This window comes from Vanessa atalanta, chromosome 23 (genome assembly GCF_905147765.1).
Source record: "Vanessa atalanta chromosome 23, ilVanAtal1.2, whole genome shotgun sequence".
Lineage (NCBI taxonomy): Eukaryota > Metazoa > Arthropoda > Insecta > Lepidoptera > Nymphalidae > Vanessa > Vanessa atalanta.
In genome coordinates, this window is record NC_061893.1 from 2,966,906 (window position 1) to 2,983,814 (window position 16,909).

Consider the following 16,909-nt stretch of genomic DNA (forward strand, 5'->3'; position numbering starts at 1 on the left):
TATATTCTACCGACAAACAGCAATGCTTAGTATTGTTGAGTTCCGGTTTGCGAGAAACTCAGCTTCCAAGTCAGTGTTGCGTTGGCGATATACTTCTTCAAGCGCCAAGGTCATTGGTAACCACTTAACGGCAAGTGATCTATTTATCCATCCGTCTACTAAATATCTTAGGCTTTAAAAGAGTATTTCAAATGGAAGAGGTTTTTTCGTCTTTTTAATTAAAAAATAATTACTAGAAGCCAGATTGTTGGTGCGATGTTGTAACTTTGTTAACTGCACGTTAATATTTTGATGTTTGCGGTTTAATGAATTAAAGCGTAAGCATTAACATGTAACTTCTGTTATATAGTAGGTGGATGTCACTCAACTAGTGACACACCGGATGATTAATTAGCATGACTGCAAGTACCTTAAGGTCAGAACTTTTTTGCCGTTCCTCGTAAGTCCGCTGTATCGACTGTATATAAGCGGTATTTGTGAAAAATACGTTAAATATTCTGCCAATGCTTATTTAATAGAAGTTTTGCGTATGACATAAATAAAATAATAATATCTTAATGGCAGATACAGAAATAAAAACAAATGAAATAATAACTACGTTGTTCCTGACTGATTTCAGTCATAGCAGTCACTCTCTGTACTTTTACTGAAAATTTCTTGCCAGAAAATCCAATAACCATTGGAGTTTGAGCTCAGGAGATCGAGAGCTAAGCTATCAATGAGACAAACAAGGAATCTAACAATATAACAACTATACAAGGCTATAGCGGTCATACCTCTCATCACCAAGTATTGACTATGTCATATTATTTTTATTGGGTGGAATTATGCAAATATATGGAGAACTTTATAGATAGAAAACTTACTGGATTGTAATGAGTGCACATGACATGAGATCCTTCAACGCACTCTCCAATTTTAGGACAATAGTCAGATACGTAAAGGCCTTTTTGCTGATGTTTATCGATCACTCGTGAACACCTTGCGTATAATATCACCAGCGTTAGTATCAGGACTTTCTTCTAAATAAAAATCAAAAGGAATACAATTGGATTTTAAAAACATGTATGTATATACGTTATTATTATAGTTATTTTACTAATTTATTATATCAGGTGTATGTAAAAAAATCAGTAGTATTATTATACAGCAAATATATTTTTAATAAAAATCGACGTTTATTCAATTTTATAATTAATCTTATTTATTTTCTAATAACTTTATTATTATAGGATATTTAAATTTCTAGAAGTATATGATCATTTTATTCAATTATTGTGAAGCTAACAACGATTTTCATCATTTCTTAATGCCGATGTTAAATTCTTGTAAGTTGAAGCTTTCAACATTATTTATGTATACAAAAAAGCATTTTTTATGGATTCGATTTATTTTCGACACAACCGATAGGACACGGATTATTTATGGGATACGACGTAGATTGGTAGAAATAATTTCTAAATATGTTTTTGTTCCTGTTAGATTATTCGGTAACAAGAAACTCGAAACTCACCGCAGAAAACGAGCGTGAAATTTCATAATGTGATATGCGACATTGACTAAACTAATTATAAAATATAAAGGATACACGTGCCAAAATGACGTGTGAATGTAAGTTGGCTGTCAATATTTCACGAGTGAGATACAAAGTTACTTCTTACAGAAACGCGTATTTCGCTCTCTTTCTCTCGTTTGGGTTAAACGTTAAGTGAAGACAACAACATAGTTCTGTCAAACTAGTTTAATTTACGGATTGTAGTAAAATAATCAGAAAATAATTTTAATGTTACCTTAATAGTGTTAGCTAGCATTTTATTTTCACAGCACTGTCAAACATTTTAATCGCATTAATTTAAATGATTCCATGAATATAAATGTTGGATAAAATATTTATAAATAAATTCTCCATTATGAATTTGTATTCTTGTCTTCAATGTATAAAACATTGTTCCATTTTTAAATTATCATGACTAATTTTAAATAAATATTTTTAGCATTACGAAGAACAATAGCTGTTTAAGACAATAGTGTTTACAGTTTAGATGTAATAAAAAGATACTTAATTTTTTTTACTCCAAACTTTAACAATCAGCGTAATTTTTTATAATTTATTTTTTAAGATTAATCCTAAGAATGCCTTATATTGCCTTTTGATTTTCGAAACCTTATTTATGTCCAGTTACTATATTTAACAATCGATTTCGGATAGCAGAATTGTCTATGAGGTTGTCTTGAATTGTCTATGATTTAGAATATCATTATGATTGGCTTGCTATTCACGGATCAGTTGGATATTAATAACGGCTAGTATATGAAGATGAAAGATACTAAAGTCATCTGGCCTTGATGGTCCAACCCCCTTGGACACAAGCTCGCCCAAGGGGGTTCTTCTTCAAAATATCTCTCATGTCATGATGACGAAATATTTAAAATGGCAATCGCAATATTTCCACAGACAATAAATGGTCTTTTAACATGTTTATCTTACGAGAAATTTCCAAGAGAAATGTTGATAAAGGGTGTTTTATCTTCCGTTACTTTTTGGTAAGTAGTATATATATATATTTTTATGGCATTGGTTGGCGGACGAGCATATGGGCCACCTGATGGTAAGTGGTCACCACCGCCCATAGACAAAGGCGCTGTGAGAAATATTAACCATTCCTTACATCACCTATGCGCCACTAACCTTGGGAACTAAGATGTTATGTCCCTTGTGTCTGTGATTACACTGGCTCACCCACCCTTCTAACCGGAACACAACAATACAGTGAGCTGTTATTTGGCAGTAGAATATCTTATTAATGGGTGGTAACCCAGGCGGGCTTGCACAAAGCCCTACCACCAAGTAATATTTTCCAAAATAACAGTATTTGTCGTTGTTATCTTTTTATACTTGTAAGACAGATACTGATAAAATTTGTGTTGGAATACAAGTGCTCGATGCATACTAGGCTTTCATGTTTTGGGTTGTTTTGTTAAAAGTGGAATTATTCCCTACATGTGTCAACCTATGGGTACTTATAATTACAATGTAACATGGAAAGTAGACCTAAAGTGATTAAATTGTATTAAGCATTCAGTGTCAGATCTACATCTCCTCACCTCAAAATTTTATTGAGGTGGAAAACTAAACCCACCAGCAAAATCTGGCGTAGGCTGACAAAATAAAAAAAAAAGAAAAATATTATTTTTTTGGCACTTTTTGAGACATACTAAGCCATCTATATACCTCACATGGAGATACGCAAATGATGAATGTTGGTGATCATATCAATCCAAATTAAAAAAACATTTTTATTTGAGTTTATAAATAGCTTACACAAGGTTCAGAACAATAGCACACTAAATTACAAAAAGATTGAAAGAACTAAATGTATCAGAGGTTTTTGCTTTGAATAATAGTGTTTAGAGTTAGATATTTCTAAACTATGTTGAGTCAACTGAGATATAGTTCATTAAAACGAAGTTTATCAACACTATCGTTCGCTATGTTCAGTTTAATAATTGTTATTTATGTCTTTGCGGATTTCTCTATGGCGTCTGAATCTAATCAAGTATGTATTTACGTTTTTGTATTAAAAATCAAATTACAACTTTGTAATTGCGAAGTAAGCTGTTTTGGTTAAAATTATTAGGCACCTACCTATATAAGTTTATTAATGTCTGTGTTAAAAGTCAGTGGCTTTTTTGGACACAGTGACCATTATTCAAATATGTAAGACATACTGCCAAAAAATATCTTCATTTTTTATTTAGAGATGTTGTTTCTTGCCTTGAAATAAAACAGTGGAATTAGTGTTCTTTAAGATAACTATAAAAACACTATATGAATATATGTCATAGAAAAATTTACAAAATGTTACGTATTTGGTATTTAAATAGTATTATGCTGGCCTGTTCCAAAACATGTCTAGTTAAATTAAAACAAATGCTATTATTATAATTGGACAAAATACGTGGAAACAAAGTAATTAGTACAGGTAATTCCACCAAATCGGCTTAATAAATTAAACAACGTTCATCTCTGTTCCAATAAAATAAATCCGAATTTAGTACCACCAATAAAAGTATGTGTGATGCTTTCACTTTTTCGTTGAAGCGTATAGTCCCAATCGTCGATTGACTAACCTCCCTTATAACGACTAATGTTTCAGCATTATTATTTTTGGATTATGACAGTTCTTCTTAATTAAAAAAAAGATTTTGTGACTATGATTACTGTCAAAGTGTAACTATTTAGGTTGGATGCCACGACACTCTGCGTATAACCACGAGTCATATTAAGTAGCAACGAAATAACTCTGATTGATATTTTATATGACTTTAAGCTGTATTGCCAATGAAACGAGGCGTTCCATAAAGTACAATTCTTTATTTGAGCGTTCAATTCTATACTTTTCGAAAAATCAAACGTTAGCGCGATTCAGAAATATATTTGTTGAAGTAAATCTTAGCACCATTTTTTTTACATTATCTTTTAGTATAGCGCCGTGGCACCTTATTTAACTAAATATTAAACATCACTTATATATATATATATATATTTGATTTTCTCAGTATAGATGTAGGTAATACATTCATTAATCTTTCAGGATACTTCACCGTACAGCGTTCAAAAGAATATGAAACCTCCGGGGGCTCTAGCTTTTTACGCATCGTTAATAAATAATAATAAAGTAAGTGAATAATATTGAAGGTTTACATTATACAGATTACATTAACCCAATTGATTTCGTGAATATTTCTCAAGTATTAAACGTAAATACGTTTACGTATTAAGTTTTTTTTTTATTATTCTTTATTGCACAAATAAAACATGTACAGAGGGCGGACTTTACGCTATAACAGCATTTTCTGCCAGCCAACCCAGAATAGTGTAGGAGAGTAGTCAGTAGGGTGTGCACAGAAGTTAAAGAAAAATTAAAAAAAATATATACATAGCAATACATGCCTATAAATATAATATTATATAAGTTTAAGATTAGTTAAATAAAAAAAAAAAACGATGTTACATAACCGTGGTCAACGTTATTGTTTAATGATGTCGTCGGAGTCCTGCGAACTGTTCAGCACATATTATAGTGCATAAGTGTTTGTGTAAACGCAACATACACACACACAGTTCACGCTCTATTCTGTCACTCACATAATTCGATGGGATGGGAAATCTGAAACGACCGGAAAGAATAAAGGTGCGACGGTGGACTGTTACTGAGAATTTTGCAACAGAAACTCCCAATATTTTTACCAGGAGTTTTAACACAGCACCACAGGACCCGCGGTTTTATATCTATATACTAGACCAACGAAAGGGTACAAAATAATTTAGCGTGTCATCAATTATATATTTATAATGGATAATATTTTAAAATTTTCTTTGGATAATATCACTTAAATTTTAATATTCATCAAAATCAATTCCCAGAAACTCCTTTAAGTTTGATATTTTACTCTGATTCGAAATTTTATAAAGGAAATAGTAATCAAACTCCTTTAAGCATAATTGTACATTCAATACGTACACAAATAAGAATGGAAACCATAATTGTAATTCCGTAATAGAGATCCTTTAGCATCAAATATGGAGTTGTAAACGAATCCATAGATCCACCTAATTTGGTTCATATTCACTGATGTATATTCAAGACTTAAAGGGTAAGACGTAATAACTCATGAAATGAACCTTTTGTACTGGGTAATGAGCATACGTTTGAACACGAGCAAATTGTTTTGGCGAGTTCTTAGAATTAGAATACTATCGGGTTTATTACTTATTGCTCAATAGTTTAATGCTAGTCACATGACAATATAATAAATTTGTATAAGGTTTTTAATTAATTAAAGAAATATTTTTATAGGGACATTCAAATTTGAGCTATTTTGAAATAGACGAGAATCAAGTAAGGATACCGACAAAAATCTATGACGAACATAAAAAGAAAAAGAAAATAAAGAAATCAACGAAGCGGACGATACAAAGGATAATTAAGAAAGGTAAGAACAGAAGCAGGAAAATATACGTTAATCCGATAACAAGACAGCCAACAGTAACAGCGGAGAATGTTGATTTAATGGATAGCGGATACACCCATTACGAAGAAGTCACAACAGGCAGCACTAAAAAGAAACCCAGGAAGAATCCAAGGATAGCCAGATATCCAATGCCGTTTCACAAACTTCAACAAAGGAAAGATTTGACAGCGCGTTACCGAAATAGAAGAGAAGTTGATAGAGATGACGTGTTTATACTAAAAGATCTTGATGAAATTGAGATTGTAAAGAGAGGTAAAGATTACAATGTAGTCGAGGCGCACGTAAAGAAATATTGGTAAAATAAGCTTAGAGTATACCATTGTTAAAGAGGAACCAGGTACTTAGATAAAATTAAAGTAAAAGTAATATTGAAAATGTTTTATTAATTTATGTACAACGACATAATAGAATCAATAATTAAAGCAACAAAATTATCTTAAATAACCAATTACGAACTAGTTAGAATACATAAATTTTAAATATAATAGACAATCTATTTACATGACACTTATAAAGTTTACTTTCATCCGTCCCAAGAATACGAGACAAATTTTCACAATCAACACTTAAAAGCAATGACTTTCGAATAGTTCTAGATTATTCCTAAATTCAATGATATATTTTATCGTAACTTGTTCCATTCAATTATATTTAGATCAATTCTAGTATAAAAATAACACTTACGTTTGATATTGTAGTTTCCATTTGAGCATCAAAACTAATAAAAGTTCACGTATTTATTGTTACATGGCCACTGTTTTAGTAATCATTTTGTAATGTTCGTATTTACCTATTTAGCCAACCGTTAACACTTGTTACTTACAATTATTGTCGACGTTAATCCAGTCTTAAGCTTCTTCAGCCTTTATGTCTTCAGCTCCTTTCTTGTTTCTGTAATCCCAACCTTGGTAAGCGAGGTCCTGAGGATTATGATCATGTTCCCTAAACGCTACACCGTTTGAACCGTATTTGTTGTAATGGTTACCCTGAAATATATGCTCGGTTAATATTTTATAATTAAATCTATTTTAGGAAACAAGAGGATAGACTGCTAGAAGCATCCGGGAAATAACTTGAAGAATTGTTTGACAATGTTTTAAAAACAGTTCTCGTTTTTGCTCTTATTTGAATGTTTAATATATTTTATATTTCAAAGAAATTGAGGTAACAAGTTTATACTGCAGTAATTATTTTTCTTGGGAAATATATTTACTCTTTTTATTACTCAAAGTAAAATAAGATTATCATCAAACGTAGTATTGGAATTAATTTCTCATTGCTCGGGTTTCTATTACCGATTTTTTTATATTAAAAACTTTCAATAAAACCTCGTTTTTTGATTATATCATATCATGATTTTGATATATTGGGTGAAATTAAAGTTATAGTATAATTATATTTAGACTACAAATTAAAAATCGTCTAACTTACAGCATAGTTTTCATAGTGACCATAATTTGTTGGTCCATGACCTTCTCTGTAAGGGCTCAAACCAATGCCAGCTGGAGAGTATTGTGGACCATTGTAATGATTTGACGAGAACGGTGATGAGATATTGGGCTTGCAGAATTTGAAGTAACCGATGACACCTAGAAAACCATAAGATTTTTATGAACATCCTAATATTGTAACGTAGGCCTAATACCTTTTCCGAAGTTCTTTTGTTCTTAACAGTCGACTGGATAAATAAACATCTTTATTCCTTTTTTAAAATTAATCAGAATATTCACTTTTATTTAAGTTTTCTTTATTGGAACATCAGGTTTTATACGATTGATGACTTCAATTTCTCGAGTCATGTATTTAGTACAAGCTCTGTGTTAAGTCGGTCTCATTTTAAACATATTTCACGAAATAATAATTAATAAGAAATATTCAATAACTATTAAATATTTATATATAAGAGATCATTTAACAAATTTCACAATGAGCTTTTTAAAAATTTTAAAGAAGTTTAAAAACTAAATAATTAGCAATTATTACCTGGAATTATAAGAGCCATGAATCCAAGGAATTTCTTGAAACTTGCGAGGCCAAGGATGAGCGGCAGGAACAAGAGTAATTTAAGCTTGAACAGCTTAAGGATTAACAACATTGGAATGATGAGTTTCTTCAGCTTATGGCGGCCTGAAAATTAAAATAAGATCCGTCAGAATGTTTTATAAAAAACTGTAATTCATAAAATATGAGTTTTAACTTGTATTTATATAATGACACTTAAGTAAATAAATAGTTTATTCCTTAAAATAAATTTCTTCTTTTATTTCATCTTATATTAGCATTTCTTGAATATAAGAGTCTCAGAAGTTTTAGAAATGTGTTATACTTACGGAATGGGGGAGCTTTCTTGTCTTCGATAATATCAACTTCATCAGCGATTTCGTCGAGGAACCTGGGAGCTATAACACCGTTAGATGTGACGTCATCATCCAATTGAAACTCCAGGGCGGTCGATCTTAGAAACCTTTAGAAATAAACAAGTTTGATTTAGACGAATCATGTGGACCAATACGTGAATTTTGGCCAATTGTTGCAGTGAAAAATTCCGGAAAGGCTTGCATTACAAAATTCTGTGTATATCCACCAATCATACGCTGTAGCAGATTTATTTTATAGCCCATTGAATATTATATGAAGAAATATAAAGTAATATTTATGATATTGTACCCGTATCCAATACTGCAGCAAATTGCGAATAATTAAATAGGGTTATAAGAGTTTCCTAGCGAGCGATCCTATACATTATTAATAGGCGTATATGAACTAAACTAATGAATGATGGGTTAAAGGTGAAGATCTATTTACACGTATCACTAATAAAGTATCTGATAAATTTAGTTTAACTATAAACTTATACGTTTAATCAATTATATACAATAATGTACACATTAATTATTTAAAAAAAAATCTGATCTTATATATTTATTTAATTGAATCTAATTGTTAATATTGACCGAAAAAAAATAATAGTTATACTCATTTTTGTGCTCAGCGTCATAATAAAATAATATTTTAAGTGTTTTATAGAAACAAAAAGTAGATTTAAGGTGAGTGAAATTGCGAAGCACATACAGTTACATAATCATATTAGGTGTATACTAAAATCTTTTCCGTAATCCGTTGCATTCTCTGTTATAATTTATAAGTTTTATGTCATTAATGCAGCCTCGTTTTAAGGAGAACAAGCGCCGGTGTGCAGTGTTCTGGGGAGCTAACCTTTCGAGTTCTCCAGAAGGTTTCTTAAAAACCTTTTAGCACCCCCTTCACCCTTTATTTATCAATATAAATATACAGAGATCAGAATTGATTTGGAATTTAATATATGACAAAATTAAGACATTAAATTTAAATAAGAGTTTAAATAGCTTTCTTATTAATCTATTAGGTGAACATTATTCTGCTTTAATTAACCAATGTATTCCATCAATATGTATAACTTTAATTTGCGCTCACCTTTCAACTTTTCTCATCCCATATTTGACAAGGCCATCCCAGTCAGAGTCTTCGCTTCGTGGTTGGGAACTTAACTGCGGGGGTTCCCTGGCTAGCGCTCTAGCTTGGGATTCTACTTTAACTAAAACTGCATTATCTGATAACCTAGGAAAATTGTTAAAAAAATATTAGTAAAGGAAAAATGTAAAACTATAAAAAATAATTCATATCACAATGTTTCTTATAGAATAAAGACCGGTTTTTATAAAAATCGGTAAAAAGTTGATTATGTCTAAGATGTAGGAAACCATTTAAAAAATAATGTTTTTTAATTTTCACCAAGCAAGGCGGGCGAACGGCTAATTGATTTCGTTAATAGCAATATTAAAGGTACGGTAGCTGATTAAACGCCTACTATTACTATAAAGGCAGCCCCATGGTGCGCGTATTTTTAACATTTTATGAGATTTTATGTGGTTCTGTTTTGTAGGTTGCTTGATATTTAGGATATTGCTGTACAGAATTTGAACCAAATTAAAACTTTTATCGGAAATGTCGGTCCAAATAATGTTGTCAAAGAGTGCACTTGTATATGCACAGCTGGTTTATGTTCATTGAGAATAATTGCAGGCAAAATCCTAAGACTATATTGATGAGTAGCAAAAGTATGCGTAGTTTTGATTTATCTAAAGTCCAAATGATTTATTTGCATGAAATTAATAAAATGGGAAACAAAACCTTAACAATTTGTAAGACAGACGAATATGTTCCAGTTTTTATTGATTTCCAAATAATCTATGATTTTTAAGATAATAAAATATCAATATTGCTGAAGTTCAGCAAGATATTATAAATAAATAATAAAACTCACTGGTAAGCCTGTTTGTCAAAGAAGTCATCAAAGGATCTTAAGGCTTGAGCCTTAAAGCAATCCGCGAGATCTCCGTTAATACATTGTTGAGTCGATTGTTGGATGTAAGGATCTTGGTCTTCACCTAGACCTATCCAGTCTAGTAGACCACGACCTTGTGCATGTTGCTGGCGAAAGAAATTAAAAAACGTTTACAATAATATTTCTTAATTGATCAAATAACCAAATTAATCATTTCTTATTTCAAACATTGTCATTTTTTTTTTAAACGTACCGATCTTCCATTGTCATCGCCACCAAAGTTCAATGATCTTCCATCAGTTTCTTCTTTTGGTGGTTGATCAGGGAGTCGGAATCCACCGTCTCCTCGTGATTGCAGCGCTAATAACGCTGCTATAGCAACCATCAACCATCGAGCTCGGTTAAACATCCTCGTTTCTTATGATATCCTGGTAACAAAGAAAAATAAAACATAAGTCCTGATCGGCTTAATAATTATATCCTTGTTATTGGTATTTAAATAATTATATACTGTATTGCTAAATACATTAGATTAAAAGGAAAATAGTCTATCTTTCGATTAAAGTACCTCAATTATATTGGAAATGTCTAAGACATTTTAATGAACTATTTCACGCAATCGACGTATCACACAAAAAGATATTCAATACTGGAGTTTCCTACTTTTACTTGAGCACTTTCGCGCGTTTAACTATTGGTACTGTCTATGTTACTTGTTTTGGTTCGAATGGGTTATGCAATTGACTTTCAACCCTTTGTCAATTGAATTTAAGTTTGAAATACTATAAAGAGTTACATTTTTAAATTTTCTGTTTATGTTATTCAATGCGATGAGAAGTAATTCGTTACGAATCGTCTACTAAGTATTCAAAACAAAACTGTTCAAAGAGTACTGTCATAAAAAATAAAACCCCGTAAAAAGAAACATACCATTTAAATATGTACATGTAGAGCAATTCTGCCTCAATTTCACTTCACATTATTCGATATCAACACAAAACTATTTACAAAAACCACATCAACGGAATATAGTGTAGCACGATTCTAGAGTCCGAGAACGCATCGCTGAACAGCGGTCTACGTGCGAGTGAGAGGCACGAAACGCGGTCACAAACTGCGCGTGAGTTGACAATAAATAAACGTAGAGCAATAAGAGTAGATACGTTAAACAAAAATTCATATGAATCGGAAACCCATTGAAAAATAAATAGTGTATTATATTGATTGGAGAATTAACGTATATCACACATATTTATTGATATAATTTAAAGGTATTTTCTATAGATGTTGAAAAAGAGTAACTACTGAGTTTCTTGCCGGTTCTTCTCTGTAGAATCTACATTCCGAACCAGTGGTAGCTTTACTTTAAATAGTTTGTTAAATGACGATTCAAAAGTGTTTGTAAAAGCCTACTTGAATAAAGTATATTTTGATTTGATTTGATTTGGTTTAAAAAATGATGGATCAAATCTTTGGTCAGAATCTGACTAAAATGAACAATTTTCAATATATGTATAATGTTCTTGATATATTTTCATTATATTATAATCTGTTTGACGATTTTCAGGTTTAGCAGATAACCACAGGTTTTACAGACGAGCAAATTGTTGACCCCGTGGTTTGTCACTTTTGCATAGGATTTTATCAGTGATTGTACTGGCATATTTCCTCAAACCGAGACACAGTACAAATTATTGTTATTCGCCAATAGATTTATTGATGAACGAGTTGTATCGTTTGAAATGGGCATGCACAATGCTCTAAGAGAAACTTTCGAATCATGTTTCAAGAATAAATCAAATCAAATGGAGAGCTAAAGATAAAAACTACTGGTAACATAATCTGTGTTCTCTTTTCAAAATTTGAATTCAATGAAACATTATATCATTATTGTATTTACGTTTAAAGTTAAAGCTAGTCGGTGAATTTGTCGTGTCTGTTGATTAATCTTTGTCAAACGTAGCGGAACTGGAATTAAGGCGGCTTATGCGTTGAATACAAAGTTTGGCACAATTTTTGAGAATCGCATTTAATGAAACGCGTAGTCCTCAATTTTTCACCTAAACTTCCTTAAAAAGGAACGTTCCAGGCATTCTTGTTGCATTTAAAAGGTACAAACAAAAAATATTATTAATATTTTAAATTTATAAATATTTCTTGAATTAATTTTATTACGCAGGTACTGTATAAGAATTGAAAACAGGATAGAATTATAATATATTATGAAATAAAAAACAGTACCCATTACACATGGAAAGTAGCCCGAAAATTAAAAAAAATATTCCATCATTGGTACGTTACGTTGGTTTGTTCTAACTCCAAGAACATTTATATAATTATAGTAAATTGTAGGGGTACGATAGTTAAAGACATTGTACGAGTTCGGTTCACGAAAGTACAATCCTAAAATTTAGATTATGATAGCAATAAAACCATCCAGGCACATTAAAATAACATAAATTAAATTATAGATAAGATACAACGGCACGGACAGCACGTCTGTGGAGAAACTAAAATAACATAAAAAAAACAACGTTTATCACTTCTACGAGTACATTACAGAAAGAAAGTCTTCAAAATTGTTATCGTCAGTCAGGACAATGCTGTTCGTGTTGTTACACAGGTTTAATTCGAACCATGCTGGGTTTTTACAGGTGTTTAAACACATATTACGCACATGAAAATACAGTGTTCATTTCTACAGTTCATGTCTATGCTTGAACGATTATCGGCAAAAAATCACCTGGTCTCATTGGGCCATCTTAGTTATAATCCAGTAAATAGCACAAGAGCTTCGAATTCACATTATAAAATATATATCCAAACATATTAACTACAAACAAATTTGTATTACACATTATAAAAGCGGAAGTAACTCTGTCTGTCTGTGTTGTCCAAACCCCTGAAATTTGGTATCAAGCAAGCTTGAATTTTTTCTGCCTAGCACCAGACCCCTTTAAGGCGAGCGATGTCGCGGGCGAGAGAGTTCATAGTGTTGATTCTCTTTATATTTTCGTAACTTGTTATAATTTTCATACATTGCATTCGGGGTTTTACCGCTATGTAATTAACAGCTCGTGTCCAGTGAAACGTTGGAATTACTTATTTAAAAAAAAAATATTATAACCGCTATTAAACTATGCATATGGCACGAAATGGAATATAATGTACCCCGACCCCGACGTAAAAGATATATGTGAAATATCTTTTACGTCGGGGGTAAAACCGATTCGAGTCTTTCGCCGCGGCGTATGATGTTCTCGTATGCCTCAAATGCAACATCATAATAAGAAATATTTGTATTCTTGTGATTTCATTTACATTAGCAGCCCGTAAATGTCCCACTGCAGGGATAAAGGCCTCCTCTCCCTTTGAGGAGAAGGTTTGGAGCATATTCCACCACGCTGCTCCAATGCGGGTTGGCGGAATACACATGTGGCAGAATTTGTGATTTCATTTACTACATATTTATTTAAAGTTTTTCTACAATTTTAAAATTATTTTACTAACAATAAACATCATATTCCTTATCGCAATCATTTCTTAATATGTACCGCAAAATCGCGTGAGTCTGCTGTAAACGTGAAATACGAAGTGAGAAACGAAGTGAATTCTTACTGAATCGCACTTTATTAGAGTAGTTACTATTGTAAGTGGTAATTTAAAAAACCTGTCAAATAAGTAGCTCTACTTGTAATCTCAATATTTGACATTACAAGTAGAGCAAATCTTTGTTAATATTCCTTTGATTGAATAAAATATGATCTACTAATCCCAGATAAGCACTAGATTGTAACTTTAAGAAGTAGTATGTCGGTCCTAAATAAACATTTTTTACGCAAATGTACGTAAGATGGCTAATTCAACAAACGATAATATGGTTTGTTTCGTTATAACCAAGAGATATTTTCGCGTGACGTATTTTTAAATCTATTTGATATCTTTGCTTGTGTGAGTATAAATTTAATGGTGTTTTATTTGTTTATGTGTGTTTATTTGATCTATAAATTATATTTGTACTCTGAATCTTATAACCCTATGATAAAAAATAAGATAATGTTTTTTTTTAGAAAATATTTTAATAAATTATATATTAAAAACTTTCAAAAGCAATATTTTAGAAATGAATTTATTTTCTCGTTATTGTTTTTAAATGGTTTCGGGCTATTCGTTAACATGCCGAATGAGTATTCATTCATAAATGTTGTTAAATATGTTTAGTGGTTTATTTGAATAGCCTGACCGAAATTTCAAAGGCTATTGTTATTGTTTTGTGAAATATATGACTAGAATACAAAATGAAGTTCGGGTAATTTTCTTCCATTTAGGACTTTCACTAATTAAAATTTTACATTTATTTTTCTTTCACTTCTTCTTCATTTTTCATCTTGGTGAGTATCGTGAGTGAGTCATTGTAACTACAGACACAAGGGATATAACAACTTAGTTGATGTATTTCTTTGGGGAGTGGTGTTCACTTATCACCAGATGGCCGATTTGTCATACTGCCTACAATTTTTCAATAAAGAAAATGACGCTAGTATATTCTAGGATCGATTTAGAAGCTCTGTATTTTATGACCTTATCATTTTATATTTTTTTTTATGTGAGAATAAAATAATATAAATGTTTTCATGGCCAATTTTTTTACTTTTCTTAGATGTACCACTCTTGGGCTAAGGCTTCTTTCCCAATTTGAGGAAACGGCCCCAATACGAGTCCGCAGAATTTTAGTATAACAAGACAAGTGATTACCCACGATGGCTCCCTTTTTGACCGACAACAAGATGAATTACAAAAATAAAATACATGAAAATTCAGTGATGCTTTTCTGGGTTTGAATCCTGAGCCAGATCGGTTCAACTAGTCTATTACGAACCGTAACTTGAGTTTGATTATTCCAGTTTATAAAAGTTTCATAAGTATTTTTACAACTTTTATTAAATAACGGATACTATATTTATATACTTAGATATGTTTTTTTTTACTAACTTGCACTCTCATGTTGAATAATATGACAGTGCAAGTTAGTCGGTTACTTAAATGTTACGTTTCGTTATATAACATATTCTATAAATGATTCTAGGTCATTGGAGGACAAAAAATTACGTAACTGTTACGTGGACTGAAACATATAACAAAACAGGACGACGCTTTCTCTAAGTACAACTTGTTTAAGTTCCTGCTTTCATTAGGAAATTAATTGATTTTCTATTTTATATAAACTAGCTAACAACGTTAACTTTGCTCTCGAATTCATAATAGCTTGATTACAACTTCTATTGTCTATAGATTTTATATATAACTATTGATAAATTAAAAAAAAAAATTAGTAGTTGATGCTATACAGTCAATGACCTTTCTCAATAAATGGGCTATCAAAAGCAATATTTTTCCAAATCAGACTATTAGATCCTGAGATTAGTGGGTTCTAGAAAACAAATATATGTAATAGCTTTGTTGCTTTCTATATCATAGACTATCTATATACCAAACTTTATTTCTATCGTTTTGGACGTTTGGCCAATAAAAAACATAATTAATTACAAAAAGTGAAAAAATGGCGGCGGGATGTTATTATGGAATCTAATACATTATTCTAGTATACATAATACTATATATGAAACTAAACAATATTTAGTTTTTCATTTTTTTTTAAATAAGTCAGTGATTCATCAAAGTGATAGTATGTGTAATGACTATTGTTACGAGACGAGAGCCAGTCATAAATACAACAATACGTCCATCTTACATAAGAATTCAGACAAATTCGCGATATTTATTTATTTTTCTAGTGTTCGCCCAGGAGTCGAAATTAATCGTAAATTTGAAATTTTGGTAAAAATATAACAATTTCCTTGTCGTATATATTTTATTTTAAATTTATTTTTCGATTTTTTATTGATAATTATATAGTTTGTAAATGAAATGTAAAAAAATATTAGTTGATATACAGACGTTAATTACAGATGTTATAAAACTTTAATAATTTTATTATTAATTATAAAAGTTATATACTCAACATTAAAATATAGGCGTTTTAATAAAATAAAATTCAATACTATAATCTAATTTGCTTTTTTTGTTATCTCAACCCTTAGTTATCCTACACACACAAATACATCTAAGTACAAATGTGTTTAAACACATGAAAGTTCAGTGGTGTTGGCCCGAATTTGAACCCGCAATCTTCGGTTAAAATTCACGTGAGTTAGCCACTTGGCCATCTCCATTATTTTAGTAATAATTGTTTATTATTTATAAATAAAAATAAATAAAAATCTTACCTTCACGAGTTATTACCTAATATCTAGATCACGTTCAATGTACTGGGAGTTGCAAACGAGAATGACCCACGGACCGGCAAACTACCTTATATAATAACAATATAAGAATTGCATAAACTTCTTGGATCCGTATTGTATAAACCCATTCAGACAACGCAATTGCAACCGTAACTCAACGAAACACGGCTTCTATTCATTAATCACTTTACATAGAACCCAAATTATTTAAAGACAACCGAAATTAAACCTTAATTGATCGCTT

The 16,909-nt window shown here is 31.0% G+C and overlaps 2 protein-coding genes across 3 annotated transcripts; one reads left to right on the plus strand and one right to left on the minus strand.

Moving 5' to 3' along the window:
• The first annotated feature begins 3,491 nt into the window (after positions 1–3,491).
• Positions 3,492–6,335, plus strand: LOC125073229. Its single transcript, XM_047683971.1, has 3 exons — positions 3,492–3,557; positions 4,596–4,679; positions 5,862–6,335. The coding sequence occupies exons 1-3, from the start codon at positions 3,492–3,494 to the stop codon at positions 6,333–6,335; spliced, it is 624 nt and encodes a 207-aa protein (XP_047539927.1).
• A 172-nt stretch (positions 6,336–6,507) lies between these two features.
• Positions 6,508–16,707, minus strand: LOC125073087. 2 transcript variants are annotated; one of them, XM_047683780.1, is made up of 8 exons: positions 16,648–16,707; positions 10,614–10,788; positions 10,340–10,506; positions 9,490–9,633; positions 8,367–8,500; positions 8,020–8,163; positions 7,468–7,625; positions 6,508–7,022 (listed from the first exon to the last, which is right to left on the minus strand). In XM_047683780.1, the coding sequence occupies exons 2-8, from the start codon at positions 10,767–10,769 to the stop codon at positions 6,885–6,887; spliced, it is 1,041 nt and encodes a 346-aa protein (XP_047539736.1). In that variant the 5' UTR covers positions 10,770–10,788; positions 16,648–16,707; the 3' UTR covers positions 6,508–6,884. The 2 variants fall into 2 exon arrangements, with proteins under 2 accessions (XP_047539736.1, XP_047539735.1); XM_047683779.1 differs by lacking the exon at positions 16,648–16,707 and adding an exon at positions 11,291–11,432.
• Positions 16,708–16,909: the final 202 nt, after the last annotated feature.

Bases quoted from the DNA above. Each gene is read 5' to 3' on its own strand.
- LOC125073229 (XM_047683971.1), top strand. From the start codon at position 3,492: ATGTTCAGTTTAATAATTGTTATTTATGTCTTTGCGGATTTCTCTATG. The intron at 3,558-4,595 runs GTATGTATTTAC...TTAATCTTTCAG, and splicing joins TGGCGTCTGAATCTAATCAA to GATACTTCACCGTACAGCGT. The intron at 4,680-5,861 runs GTAAGTGAATAA...ATATTTTTATAG, and splicing joins CGTTAATAAATAATAATAAA to GGACATTCAAATTTGAGCTA.
- LOC125073087 (XM_047683780.1), bottom strand. From the start codon at position 10,769: ATGTTTAACCGAGCTCGATGGTTGATGGTTGCTATAGCAGCGTTATTA. The intron at 8,164-8,366 runs GTAAGTATAACA...TTTAATTTTCAG, and splicing joins CAAGAAAGCTCCCCCATTCC to GCCGCCATAAGCTGAAGAAA. The intron at 7,023-7,467 runs GTAAGTTAGACG...CATATATTTCAG, and splicing joins GTCACTATGAAAACTATGCT to GGTAACCATTACAACAAATA.